Source organism: Ambystoma mexicanum, chromosome 8, assembly GCF_040938575.1.
Source record: "Ambystoma mexicanum isolate Mex_15411 chromosome 8, UKY_AmexF1_1, whole genome shotgun sequence".
Taxonomy (NCBI): Eukaryota; Metazoa; Chordata; class Amphibia; order Caudata; family Ambystomatidae; genus Ambystoma; species Ambystoma mexicanum.
This window is the reverse complement of record NC_090929.1, coordinates 490,904,989-490,919,327: the sequence shown is the minus strand read 5'-3', so window position 1 is coordinate 490,919,327 and position 14,339 is coordinate 490,904,989. Positions and strand designations below refer to the sequence as shown.

At 46.4% G+C, this 14,339-nt stretch overlaps 1 protein-coding gene across 1 annotated transcript in view; it reads left to right on the top strand.

Annotated features, from left to right (window-relative positions):
* The first annotated feature begins 2,168 nt into the window (after nt 1-2,168).
* Nucleotides 2,169-14,339, top strand: part of SSU72 (SSU72 homolog, RNA polymerase II CTD phosphatase) — a 384,165-nt gene continuing 371,994 nt past the window's right edge. Inside the window, exon 1 of the mRNA XM_069610133.1 lies at nt 2,169-2,401. Coding sequence (XP_069466234.1) covers nt 2,322-2,401 — 80 coding nt within the window. The 5' untranslated portion in view covers nt 2,169-2,321. The remainder of the gene's footprint in view (nt 2,402-14,339) is intronic.

Genomic DNA, 14,339 nt, shown 5'->3' with positions numbered 1-14,339 from the left:
ATAGCCCTCAAATATACCTGGAAGCCATCAATCCATTGCTCCCAAGGACACGTGGGTTCCCAGGACATCGAAGGAATTGCATTGGAGGAGTGACATGCTGCATGATGCTATGCAAACTTTTTTTTTTTAATAAAAAAAAATGCTTTCCCTTTTTAGTTTTTTTGTTTCTCTGCCCTCAATTTCTGGAGGTGGTGCTTTCACTCGCAAACTCGTGGTCTGTGATCACATTGTACTTGAGTTGCATCACGCGACTTCCTTGGGTAGTGTTCTAGTATTGTGCTTTACAGATATGTTCCCCTTTGAAGTTGTTTCTCCAGCTATGCATTCATCCACCACAAAAACTTTTCATGTGGCGTTGGCTTATGATTCATATTTGTGATAATATATTTCACTGTCTGTCACTTGTGGGCAGTTTTATATTTCATAAGCAATGCAGTTCTTAGCGTTAGAGTTTGCAGATCACAGCACGTACGATCACCGTATTAAGGTTACTATGGTAACGTGGATGCAATATTACAAATGGCCGCACGTATCGTTACGTCTTAAGGTCCTTTCCTCAAGTGTACAGCAACCGCCGTTGCCTGCAGTTCGTAAAATGCCTTCACTGCGGCAAGCGTATTCGTAGAAATGGTTCTGCCCTCCTACCTCGTATCACATTGAAATGCCCACACAAAGTGCTTCATTCTGACTTTGGAGGTACCCACACCGCTATTTGCAGCATGGCTACCTCCAAAATCGTTCCGACTCCGCCCTGGTGAATGGAGTAATTACCGGTCCATTCCAAGGTTGGAGGAACCGGTAATTCCCCATTCACCAGGGCCATTCCCCATTCCCATATGAGCCCCCATAGGGCTCAATGGGAATGGGGAAGGTGCTAATAACGGTACCGTAATTTACGGTACCGTTATTAGCACTAAAGTCCCTTTGCGGGTCCTTCCTTAACGCAGGCGTTAAGGAAGGACCCGCAAAGGGAACTCGTAACAGGGCGGTAAGGGTTTAACGGCACCGGTCTCGTTACCGGTGACCGTTAACCCTTACCACCCTACTCGGAATGAGGCCCAAAGTCTCTTGTTGCGGTGCTGAGCGTAGGAGCACCGGCAGGTAGCCCAATTCGTTTCACACTCACAGGACCGCTATAAGGCTCTTGAGGGATGCCTCCTTCACACTGTAGCTGTCGAGAGAGCTCCGGGGGGCCTCTGCTACATTTAAATTGTCCTCGTCGCCAATTGTAATAAGTTACTGCACTCTGCATGAGCTTTGTAAACAAGCTTTAATTGAGGGCCCCGAAGCACAACACCACCGGGAGCAACTGAATCAGTATTCTAACCCATACACCCTTAGAATCTCGCTATGCGCGTACATTCTATATGTAATACATTCCACTGACAATGGTGTCAGTGACTACGCAAGACTGATACCCTCAAAACGCACAACATGAGGTCACCAGGAATGCATTGCAGTTCAAACACTTAATCAAATGACAAGAGCGACCACAGGCACACCAATAGTGGACTTGAACTAGAATGGCATGGGCCCCATGAGTCATGGGGCCCATGACATCCCATGGGTTCCTCCAGCCAGAGAGAGAGAGCGAGAACAGAAATGAGCAGGGAGAAGGGAAAGCTGACAGAAGCACCGCAGAAGAATGAGGATGGACCCAGCGGGTCATAAGGCTGCCTACTGGGTTGGTAGAAGAATGCTAGACTCGAACTCTGAACATAAGTCTGGGGGTGGTGTTGCAGGCTACTGTGCCTTTAATGGGAGTCGGGAAACCAGAGCAGAAGCGGGAGGAGGAGAAGGGGCGGAGCCAAAGCAGGAAAGGGGCAGTGAAGTTTGTATTTTGAAGAAGGAGGTAATAAAGGGAAGGAGAGCTCTACACTGGTGTCCGCCCTTAATCTGTTATGCAAAACAATGTGGTTGTATTGTCATTTTTTTTATCTCATTGAAAATCAATAACAATATTGAATCACAAAAAAACACTCCAGCACTTAAATGTACTAGAAGAATGACAAAAAGTATTGTCGATTTCATCTGGCCCTGTATGATGTTCTTTTCTGCGGTATACATATTTCTGTCGCTGTTCAGACAGTCGAGTAGAGTATGTCTTCTCACAGTCTTCACGTATATGTAAAGTCTTTCTTTACTTTTTCTGTACTGTAGCTGTTTCTATAGTTGTCACTACTTGCGAGACTTCCCCTTGTTTGACAGGAAAAACGTCACTTCCGGTTATGACTGTACCGGCGCCATTTTGTGAGAACAGTGGAGGCGCAGCTGAAGTCTTGAGATTGTTTTGAGTGAGTCCGCTGGCTCCAAACAGCGCCATGCCCGCTTCCCCACTGCGAGTGGCCGTGGTGTGTTCCAGCAACCAGAACCGGAGTATGGAAGCACATAACATCCTCAGGTACGGCATAGTCGGTCAAAGTGACGCTATCGTGTGCCGGCATGGGGCAGCAAAACCTTCTCGGGGAGGCCCTACATAAAATTCTCCGGTGATCCGAAAGGAAATTACAACACTCGCAGTCAATTGGACCTCCGGACCGCAATCTCAGAAAGTTGGTAGGATGGGAGGGAGACGGCGCAACGCTTTAGGTGATTTTGTCCAGGTGCGAGCTTGAGCATCACAGAGGGCAACGGGTCTGCTTAATGGACTCGGTGGCAATAACATCGGCACACAACACTCGTACTGTGGCGGTGCTGGTACTGTAGGAATGCAGAAGAACCCGTCTGGTCGGGCTTTTTGTTCGTAATGTTACCCCTTCAAAAGATCACGCGTTGCAGAGCAGGGGTAAAACAATACCCTCACCAAAGGATTTTGCACACCTATATACCTATGTATTGGGATTTAGGTTGAGCCAGTTATTGAAGACGATGGCGCGCACCGAGTGTGTGACATGTTAAGAGATTGCTGGAGGGTTTGTAGCCTAGCACGTTTTTGGAGGGGTCGGGGAAATCGCTTTTATTGACTCAGATTACCGATGATGACCTGGTTATATGTCCTTTTGTGATGGCATCTTCGATTAAAAGTTTTACGTGAACAGGTGCAGTTTCACTGGAACAGTTTAGATATTTGACTTGAATGCATGCAGTTAAACTTTGCCCACAACTACAATGGAGGTGTCACTGTGGGTGGGGGAAGTCTATCCGAGAAGCCCAAATTCAATGTGCGATACGTTCATATGGTTTGAGCCACAATAATATTTCCGTCAAGGAATGATGCGCAACGTTGTGAACGTACTCCATTCTTGACGTGGCTACCCCATTCCGTCCACCCTGGACCTGCAGTCTTGTTTTCCAGTTGGAAAGGAAGGACTGCAAGTCCCAGAATGCGGAGTAAAATGTAGAACTGGCGTGTGCATTTCCTGAACATAAGCGTTAACCAAGTTTAGAAATTGATTGATTTATAGAGCACTTTATACCAAGGCGCTGTACAGTGGAACAACATAATACATAACAACATCAACAAAATAACAGTGGAAGCAAAATTACATCATGAATCATTCGACAAAACAGTGAAAAGAGCAATTAACTGAAGGGGAGACGGGGAATAGGGGAGTGGGATTGGGGGAGGGGTGGTGAAGAGTTGGAAGAGGGAAATGGAAGGGAGAGAGGAGGGGTTGGAGAGGGGAGAGAGAAAGTCAAGGGGAAGAATGAGGGTAAGCAGGGAGGGCAGAGGGGGTTTCAAGGAGGAGAATGGAGGAGGAGGGATTTAAGGGAAGTGCGGAATGAGAAGGACGTGGTGGAGCGGATTGTGAGACTGAGTGAGTTCAGTGCAGAGGCGCTAGGAGTTGGAAGGAGCGGAAACGGGAGGATGCACAGAGGGATGGAGGTACAGTAAGAAGGAAATGGTCGAAGGGAACGGGAGGGGGAGTAGAGAAAGAGAAGGGAGGAGAGATGAGGAGCAAGACCATGGAGGGATTTGAAGACAAGGCAGAGAAAGTAAAATATTAGCTGCGAGTGAAATGGTAGCCAGCCAAGGTAAGAGCGCGAAGTAGAGATGGAGTCACGGGAGGTGAGGAGACAAAGGGTACGAACAGCAGAGTGGTAGATGGATTTAAGGGGTGCAAGATGAGATGTGGGTAGTCTCAAAGAGTAAAGAAGAGCAATAGAAGAGGCGAGAAAATATGAGAGATTAAGAGTTTGATAGCGTGGAAAGTGAGGGAGGGACGGATTTTGCGAATATTGTAGAGGTGGTATCAGCAAGTGAGAGGTGAGTGAGATGTGTTGGGAGAAGGAGAGAGAGGCATCAAAGAGAACGTCTAAATTACGAACTTGGGAGAGATGGGGAGATTGGAGGGAGGAAAGTGAATGAAAGGAGGAGGAGAGGGAGGGGGGGAAGAGAGTTGGAGGGAAAGAAAAGGACTTCAGTTTTATCAGTGTTAAGAGAGAGAAAGCGGGAGGACATCCAGTTCTTAATGGCAGGAAGGGTTTAGGTGAAGGTCAGTTGAGAAGGAGGAGAAAGAAAGAGTTGAGTGTCGTCGGCATAGAAATGGTGGGAGATGCCAGACGAGATAACGGTGGCAATGAGGGAGGTGTAAAGAGAGAAGAGGAAAGGACCAAGTACAGAACCTTAGGGTACACCGTAATCAAAATGATGAAATAATATAATGAAATGTAATATAAAATGGAATAGAATAATAAAATAGAAATGAAATATGTCAACTTCTTAAAGCCGGCTATGACTACATCAGTAAAATTGCTACTACCTGCAGCCCCGTAACCCACTGTAACAACAAGAACATAGGCAACAGCGTCTTGGATGAGTGCTCCTGAAGCCAGCTGCAGCAATCTTCTACCTCTGCTTCTAATGAATATTGTATAACTCTTATCAGAAAATAGACGCCCACCACTGCTCATTATTTATAACGTCTATGCACCACAATTGGCCATCACAATTCCTGTCACAGAATACTAAACGGCAAATCGTGTATATCTTGAGTTATTGTGCTGCAAGGACATAGGTAATACAACCTTTCATGTTTTAGCGCTATATATTAATGTTATAAATATGGCATTGTGTGTAGATAACCATTTAAACTTGCAAACCTGGCATACAATACAGTCCCCGTCTCCACTCAATTCTATACATGCATACAGCAGAACATTTCTTATTCGCCAAGAGACCTTTATTAAGCCAATGCCTACTGGCGAGTTCAAGCTTTAAAGCATGTCAATGAACATGTACATATTGTTGGTACACTGTGACAGAATGAAAGCCCATCAAATGAGTTCCACGATATGCATGTCATTCAGTTACTTACAACTTTTTCAGCTCCTCGCTCTGTTCCACCAGAGGCATGCCCCTCAGTTACTGGGCAAAAAAATGCCTATTTGCTACCCTACTGCCAAATGCTGTAACCGTCAGCTATTTGGACATATGTCCATGTTAACAGGTTGATGTGCCAGCAAATATCCAAACATCATTGCATATGGGAATAATGTCCAATTGTATAGCACCTTATACTGCTCTCATTTTAGGTGCTGTAGCAACTTTAATGTAATGTTACTCGGTGACCCCTGACGAAAGCCAGAGATGGTCTTGTTGGAATTTGCACACGTCTTAAGAGCTGAACCGATTTCTGGCTCAAGTGCTTAACTCTCTGAGCTACCATAACCACCAGCTACTAGGCACATAATGTCTCTATCTGTTATTGTGATGTAGAAGGCTCTTTATGCTATACAAAGCTTGCCAATTTTGTTTTGTCTTTTTTTACTTGTGTGTATCAAGTTTTCTTGATTTAACAAGGATTCCTGGTAATTTTTTTTTCCTTCTGTGTTTTGTGTTTTATTGTTTCAATTCGCTGTTGTTGGATTCTGGTTATTCTGTCGGGATGACGTTGTCGGAGTTTGCCCTACTGCATTGTGTTAGAGCGGCTTGCAAGATCTTCACTGTAGCGATTGACCAAGACGTTTTTTGGCCGCTCATCAGTCGTTGTCACCATACATCTTCTAAGCTCACGATATAAGTCTCTGAGATTGGGCATAGGTATGTTTGTCGGATCTGTAGGATGGCCGGGCAGACCAGTAGCGGGTGTCGCACTGTCTCCGTCTGGTCAGGTTTTTTGCAAAGCCGACATATCTTGCTGCTTGATTGGCCTAGAGAATTTCATTTGTGAGCAGCAGGTTCAGGTGGGCTCTTAAGAAGGTGTCTCATCGACTTGTTCGGAAATCTCTGCAGCAGCTGTGTAGTTTCGTTTAGATTCATTGAGAAGGGTGGAAGGTGGAGCAGAAGTAAGTTTGCGTTAGTTCTTTCCTGAGTGGTTATCCAGTCCGATTCAGCCAGTTTCTTTTTTATTTTTAAGGGATTCTGGATCAGATACTCTTCCGTGCATGCAATTTGCTCTAGCTGGGTTCTTTTCTGTGTTGCCGATTTGGTTATCATTTTGCACTTTCCTTCTTTGATTTCCGTGTCTATCAGTTTGTAAAGAGGAAGTGGGTCCGGGAGAATTGTTTTCCTGAATAAGGATATACTGCTGCATTCCACCGTCGCTTTTAGGGAGGTGAGGCCTGGTTCTCTACTGATAGCAGCTGTCTGAGTTGATTTTGGCAGTTTCAGTGCTGATTTCCAGAAAAACCCCTCCATTTTTTGTCAGACGTTGACCGGGAATGTTGGCATCGCGTTTGCGCCGTATGTTGGTGCGGGGACCACTTTGGCTTTATAGAACTTGAGTATTGGTATCAAAGAGAAGCGGGCACATTTTTTGTCCAGGACTCTGGCCTGTGCTGTCAGGGAGTGGACTTTTATCCAGAGTTCCTTTTGTCTGCTCTTCTCTGAGATAGTGCTGTCAATCGTTGCTCCCAGGTATCTGATGTTTGTTACAGTTTTGACTTTGACTTTTTCTAAGTTCCAATGGAAGGTTTTTGATCTTCTCGAGTTCCGTTCCAGAATAAGGATCTTTTTGTTTTAGCTTTATCAACAAGTTTGCCTGGTCAATGTACTCTGACAGGTTGTTCAGCTGCCTTTGCAGTACAATCTCGGTTCGGTCCAGCAGAGTTATGTCGTCAACGTATAGCAGTCGTTGCACTAGATCGCCCCCGATTTTTGGGGGGGAAGGCTCTGACAGCTTGGTCTGAGTCTTTCAAATCACCAATAAACGCTGTGAATAGAGCCGGGGCCAGAGGGCAGGCTTGTTTCACTCCGCGGCTCGTTGGTATTTCTGCAGATAATGGGCCTTTTTTTCCGTTTTACCCTCATTGTTGTGTCCTTGTGTGAGGCTTTTATCGGAGCGAGGATCTTTTCCGGACATCTCCAAGCTTTGAGCTTCTACCATAGTTTCTCTCTGTCCACTAAGTCAAAGGCTTGCGTTAGATATATAAACGGGAGAAATAGTCTGGATGTGCCTTCGAGTGCTTTGCTCTTATACTGAGCAATATGTTAACTGTTGTGGTGGAGTTTTTTTTTTTTAATCCTGCTTGGAAGGTGTAAGCACATGGTGCTGTCTTTAACCTGTCTTGGAATTTTTTTTAACATCCCATAGATTTTTCCGATCGTGTCTAAGAGGGCAATTGGTCTGTAGTTGCATGACCTGTCACCTTTTTTGTAGATTGGGACGACCGTCGCTGTTGTCCAGGGTCTTGCGATTGTTCTTGAGTTTGAGCAATTGCTGAAGACCTTGCTGATGAAAGGGGCCCAGTTGCTTGGAAAACTTTTGAGGTCTACATTAGTGATGCCGTCGGGTCCTGGGGCTCTGGAGGTTTTCAGTTTTTGTATGATTTCTATGATGTCCTATTCGTCAGAGACGTGTGCCCATAGTGATTATTGGTTGTCTCTTGGCTGGTTCTTGAAATAGGGATTCAAAGTGTTCCTGCCATTTCTCTTCGCTGAGGTTGTTTGTTGGAGGACTGTTTGCTGCTCCCGTCAGTTTCATCAGGTTCCAGAATTCTCTTGCGTTTTTTTCCTGCTCCGTTTTTCAACATTTCCCGAGTCATTTTGGTACAATGTTGCACAGTGGCTTTTTATTCAAGATTTGTACTTCTTTGTTTCTGCTGCAAGTTCTCTTTGCAGATCTTCTGAATTGGCTTTTTTTCGCAAGCCTTTTGAGAAGTCTTATTGCCGCTCGTTTAGTCACCACCTGTTTGAGTTTCTTCTAGTCGTTGCTTTATAGGGGCTCAAGAGCGGTTGGTAATCGACACTTGATCTGATGCATTTTGTATTTTGACGATAGTTGGTCTATTCTTTCTGCCGTCAGTCTTAGTCGGTTGCCTTGAGTGCTGCTTTCAACGCCTAAGGGCATTGAGATTTTGTGCACACCTGTAGATTTCCATGTGGCTTGCAGAAGGTTGTGGTCAGCAGCGGTGCGGATAACTTCGAAGGATATCATCACCATCTGCATTTCCTCGGACGCAAAAAGGTAGTCGATAGTTCCCTTTTTGATTTATTCTTTCCCACGTTGGAATTTTCTTTGGGTTTGGGCCATGTTGTGAAAATCTCGTGTGGCCACTAGTTCGTTCCATTTCGCGCCCCTCTCTTCAGCTGGTTGCTTTCGAGTGATCTTTTGAGCCTATATGGTTTTCTCTTGGCATTAAGGTCTCAACATATGATGTGTGCGATTTGTTTTTCGACATAGATGTTGTTGATCTCTTCTTCAATTATCCTGAGGAACTTTGCATCCGAGATTGCTTGTGGATTCCAGTAGACTACTATGATGGCGATATGGGTCTTCTGCCTTTTCTGTGTTTTCGCTTCGTTTTGTCCAGTTCAGAATGGTCACTAAGTGATGTTGCGGTTGTTTCGGATATGCTGATTCCGCTCCCTGGTCGAACTGCCAGTACAATGCCTGACGAGGGGCGACCTAGCCGACTCTTCACCGCCAGTGGTATTTCGACCTATAAGCCGTCCAGGGATGGCTTTTCGGTAAGCCAGGTTTCCTGTAGGGCCAGTACATCGAACTGGCCTGGGTAGATTCCGCCTGTTCTCGTGAGGTTTTGAAACCCGCAGGTGTTCCATGAACCCATTTTTAAGTCCATCTCTTCGGTGTCCGTCGGTGCCTCTGTGGTCTTCTTTCTGGGCCCACCTTCGTGGACCGCAAATTGCTATTTCTTGTTTTTGAGTGCTTTAGGCAGCCAAGCCCAGGGTTGTTTCAGTTGTCTGGGTTTATCCGTGTTTGCCAGAGAGGTTGTTTTGCTGGTCGCGGTCATTTCGGGTTCCCTGGTTCTTTCTGGTCTTTGGTTCACTTGAGAGGCTGAGAAGTTTTGCGGGCGGAGAGCGGCCGGTTCGGTTCTTCCCCCTTTGTCGTGTGTGTGAATCCCTGTGTTGAGCACGTTTGTTTTAAGGCGTGTTGTCTCAGCATGTTGTTGTACGTTTCTTCTGGTTTAGAGTTCAGCAACCGGTTGTTTTGTATGTTGTGTCTCCATTCTTGGTATGTAGTGTGGTCTGTCCGGGGATCTTCCTGTTTTTTCCCGCTTCCATTCTTCGTGGTCACTATTAGACCAATTTGTCAGCTGGAAGCCTCGGTGGCGCAGATCGTCCTGGGCTTCTTTGATGGAGAAGGTTGGTGCAGATGATCTTATGTGCACAAAGGATTTTGCTTTCTTATTTTTGTGGTATGGCTTGACCAGGGTGAGATCATCCGATCTCAGGGCTTTTAACACTCTGCTCTTTCTGAAAATGTGCAATATCGTTCCTCTGTTCAACGTGATGTATTCCTTGTTCCATGATGTTTTTTCCATTTTAAATGTTGAGATGTTTTTTCTGTTTTTTTGTTTGTGTTGTGGTGTTTGTTTTGCTCTCATTCTGGGTTCACTAGTGTTTGCTTTTCTCCTGGGCTCTTTTGCTCTCAAGTGTTTGAGTTTGCGATGCTTTCCTTGGAGCTCGTGGAGTCCTGTCCTGCGTTTTTTCTTTTTTTTTCTTGTGTGCTTTGCGATTGGTTGGTTTAGTGTGTTGCGTTATGATGGTTTTCTTTGTGGCGACTTGGTCCTGTTATTTTCGATTTGTGGTTGCTGCTATTTCTTGCTGTGCGCATGCATGTATGGCATGTGCTTCTTTTCACATGCGTTTGGTCCCTCTGCTTTGTTCTCGGGTCGCATATTTTTTTTCAGAGCTCCCTCCCTCCGGCTTGAGTTTTTTTCCGACTGAGTCTGGATGTTGGGTGATCATCCCATCGTCGTCCATTAAGAAGTCTTCCACTGTGATAGGTGATCTTGGTGTCTGCTGGTTCTTTTGGGGGGGGGGGGTGGGAATAGGCGAGGTTCTCTTGTCTTTGTTGGCCCAGTTGAGCATGTTGAGTATAAGGTCCAGAGGGTCGTTTTTGGCTTGAGTTGTGGAGTTGCTTTGATCTGCACTCAGTCTTTTGAGTGAGCTGAAAGGTGCGCTATGTTGTAGGAGTTTTTGGTTGTTGGTTTCTCCTTTTTTGGTTATCTGGGGTTCTTTTTTGACTGATGATTGATTGTGCAGAGGATTGTACCAGGGCACCCGGCGTTGCTTTCGACCGCGTCGAAGTAGAGTTGAAGATGAAGGGTTCTGGGGTGGCAATCGGCCGGCCCATGGTTCTTCCCGGAATGCTGTTGAATAAGGTAAAGTTGCTACCCTGGCTCAGTTTTGGTTTGGAAGAGGAACTTTCGGCCTCTATTGCTACTTGGCTGTAGTCCAGCGTTTGAGTTTCTTCGTTTTTTGTCTGCTTGGCTGTGGTAAATTGGGTCCCGAGACTTGATGGGCCAAAAGAGTTCCTCTTATTTTGGCTCTCGTCTTGTTCTGTGTACTTAGACAGAGTCGCTTTTTCCATAGCTGTTACGTAGCCCTCCAAGAATATCAATTTGGTATGCATCATGGCAAGCAAAGTTGTGTAGTCTTTAAAAGTTTCGCTTAAAGATTCGTACAGTTTGCAGAAGGGGGCGAGACCAATGGTTATGGCCGACATGATTGTTAACGTGTCTGGTTTTTTGCTGGGTGTTTCTTTGTGGGTGAAAACCGTGGCCTCGCTGCATCTTCTGGGTTTAGCGGGCGTGTAGAGAAGGAATTCTTGAATAATCTGCTGAGGGGGTGGTTGGTTGTTCAGAGGGCGTCTTTTACTTGGTTTTAAAGGGTGGCGCAGGGCGTGTCTTTTTTCTCGGCGATCAGGGGGGAGGGCGATATTTTCGCAAGTTGCCCTCTTGTCTGGCGGGCTCAATGGTGGATTAATGTTCATTGCAGGGTTTGGAGACTCCGTTACTTGATCTTTGCGTGGGGTCTTTGTCCCCTGCTTGGGGGTTGATGATGGCAGGGTCGTCGGGGTGGTAATTGGTTGAGGTGGCCCTGGGCTTCTGGCTTCAGAAGTGGGCGGTAGTGAGTCACTGGTCTCGCCAGTTTGTAAAAGCTGGGTCAGGACTTCCGAATTGCGGTTGGCAGGGTTGTCCCCGTTGCTTGCTCCCGAATTGGATTTGTTAGCTTTGTTTGGCTCTGTTGTTTTTGCTTCCCTGCCGCTGTTCCCTGTCATCAGGTCTATTTGCGACCTGACTTCATTGTTGGATCCAATTTTCATCGCTTTGGAAACCGTAGCTAGGTCCTGAATTGCCTCCAGAATCTCAGCATTGGAGATTTCTTCTGCGGGATCATGTTTTCTTTTGCCTAGGCGTTTGAATAAGTCTTTTAGGGAGTTTCCCTGAGTATTCTTAGCAGTTATTTTTTTCAGGTTTTCTCTTTGCAGTTTTTGTTTTTTGTAGTTTGTGTCCGCGTCTAATGAGTCCGTATTCTTTTCCAAGTCTGTGTGCGCTCCATTATTTTCAGCTGATATGGGCTGGTCTTTGTCTTTATTTTTGGTTTTATTTTCGCAGGTACTTTTTTTCTGGCAGGTTTGGTCTTTGCTCCTTCAGTTTTTGTTTTTTGCATTTTTGTTTTGTGTTTTGAAGGGGCTGTGTGAGCGGCTCTTGAGAACTTCTATATCTTCCCATTCATCGAAAGTCGCGGCCACCTTCGCGTTTCTGCTTTCCTTCAGTGATCTGCCAGAGTGAGGTTGAGCTGTTTCCTTGCATGTCGAATTCTCGTTGGTCACCAGAGGGCGCTCAACCTCCGTCGCGTGGATCATCGCGCTCGTTGTCACCTGGTCCATGTTTCCTGAGAGAAGTGGCACCGTCGCCGGCCGTGATTCCAGAGAATGGGGTTCGGGAGGGGTCGGTGCCCCAAGTGGGTCGCTTCACTCCCCTCGTCACCCAGCACCTCTACTGCCTCAACCCATTGCGAGGTGAGTCTGGCGGGCAGGGAGCGGGTTTGTTGTAGTGTCGGCTCTTCAGCTGGCTCACGAGAGGAGTCGTGGGTCTTGCACTGCGAGTCCCCACTCGGCTGTCTTGCAAGCCCTGTCTCGGCGAGCTCCCCCGTCGTCAGTCCCCCGGCCGGCGGTGGGAGGGTCCAGAGCAGTGCAGGCGCGGTCGAGCAAGTTTTCTTGAGCTGGGGGCCCCGTTTTCAACTGGGGGGGGGGGGGCTCAGCAGCCGTGGAGGCTGCGGGGCCCTTTAGGCTCGCCAGACGAGATGATGGTTTTGGTCTGGTAATGGAGTTGGTGCCTTGTGTGCCACTGCTTGGTTTAAGGTGGGACAGTGGGTGTGTGCCTGGTTCGTCCAGGACCTTCAGCGCTCTCTGTTCTGCCGCTGTAGTTGGGGCAGATTGAAGGCGTAGTCTGCTGATCAGGGGAGCACATGTCGAGTCTCTCAAAGGATTTGATTGTTTGGAGCTTCTCGGGCATCCTTTTTTTTCCCCCCTCGTCTTCCAGAGCCATGTTTAGATGTTGTTTGGCCTCCAGGGGGGAGCAGTGTTTTCCATCTCCTGGCTCTCCGGGCCTTGCAGGGACTGCAAGGACTTGAGAATCCCTCAGCAACTGGCTCCGCAGCGTTTATGGGGTTATATGTAGGTCCACCCACACAGTGAAAACACAATGAAAACAGTAGAAAGACTGTAAGGCTGAGTTCAGAGCAGGCTTGAGGGTTGACTGCAAGGACAGCGACTGGCTCATGGACTGGCTTGCCAATTGTTTATTTTCTTGTGATATGTACAGGGGTCGAATTTCATGAGCAGGAGTTAAAAGTAGTTCTTGGGTATCGCCCATCACCTATTAGCAGGGGCCACCTCTAGAGAACCAGGAGCTAGTACATAGCATGCTGCAAATCTAACTTTTATCTAAGATGCAACTGTTTATCCATTATATACAATCTATGATCCTTTAGATGCTTCATAATACACATTACCAAATACTGAAAGTTAATGTGACATACGTATGTTTGTATGGCATCCGTTGGTCTCTGGAGCCAAGCTGTTGGTGCCAAGCTAACCAGGCTCCCTGGGATCGAAGCAGGAGCTAAATGGCTCCCAGCAATTTTGAACCCTGTATGTATATCCTTTTAATTGCAGTGTGCATATTGCTAGTCCACCAGTAATTGCAAATGGCAATCGGTCCCAGTGCTGTAAATGCCTACCAATCTGTGCTTTCGTTTAATGCCTGCCAGCATGTCACTGTGCTACAGGCTGCCTTGCTGAATGTTAGTACTGTGCACGTAATGCTGCCTTATTCATTCTGCCACGGGGTGACTGTTCACTTACTTTCCGTGGCATTTGTCCATTTACTATGCTCCATCGGTTATAGTGCCACAGAATAACTGCTGCCTGCCCACCAGTGTCTGAATGTAATGCCTCATTGTGTCTTGTGCTTTGCTTAGAAAGCATTCCCGTTATTTTGTCTTGCTGGAAAAGCCCAGCTCTGTGTGGCAAACGTAAAGCTTTGGAGTAAAAAGATTTCTTGATAAAGTTAGTGACTGGGTAAACATCAATTGTGGCAGCCAATAAGCAAAGACTTGACACATGAGGGCACAGTCTCCCTCAATGGATGTAAAGCTGACCCCTGTGTGTGTGTGGAGTCCCATTGGGTCGGAGTCAGTGTAGCAGTCGGGCATGCTTCAGACAATGTATATAACCGAATCATTCATGGTGTGAGGAACACGCCTTGCAGTGGTGCCACTCCAATGTGTGTAACTGGGTGTTCGTCTTGCTTCTGGATGTACTTTCTCGAATATTGGATGTGAGTGTAACCCTTGGCAACATGGTCTCTCTTCACAATTTTCGTAATGTATGAAACGAGGCAGCTCATTAAGTGAGACTCTTGCCCCTCAGCCACAGTCGCTCTTCTTGTTTTTGTCCCCCAATATTGAGCACAGTCTTGCTTGTAGAGTGTAATGTTTTCTCCATAAAAGGCAATCAACCAGACAAAATCAAATGCCAGTGGCAAAATTGTCTATTTAAAGCAAGATACTAATAAGGACTCCGATCGTCAACAAACCCACAAAAGGAAATCTACTAAATTGTCAAAGAAATAAAAAAAAAACCTGTCATGCAGCAATACTCGCATACCCTCGCAAAGTTACGTGACATCGTAAATCATCTCCG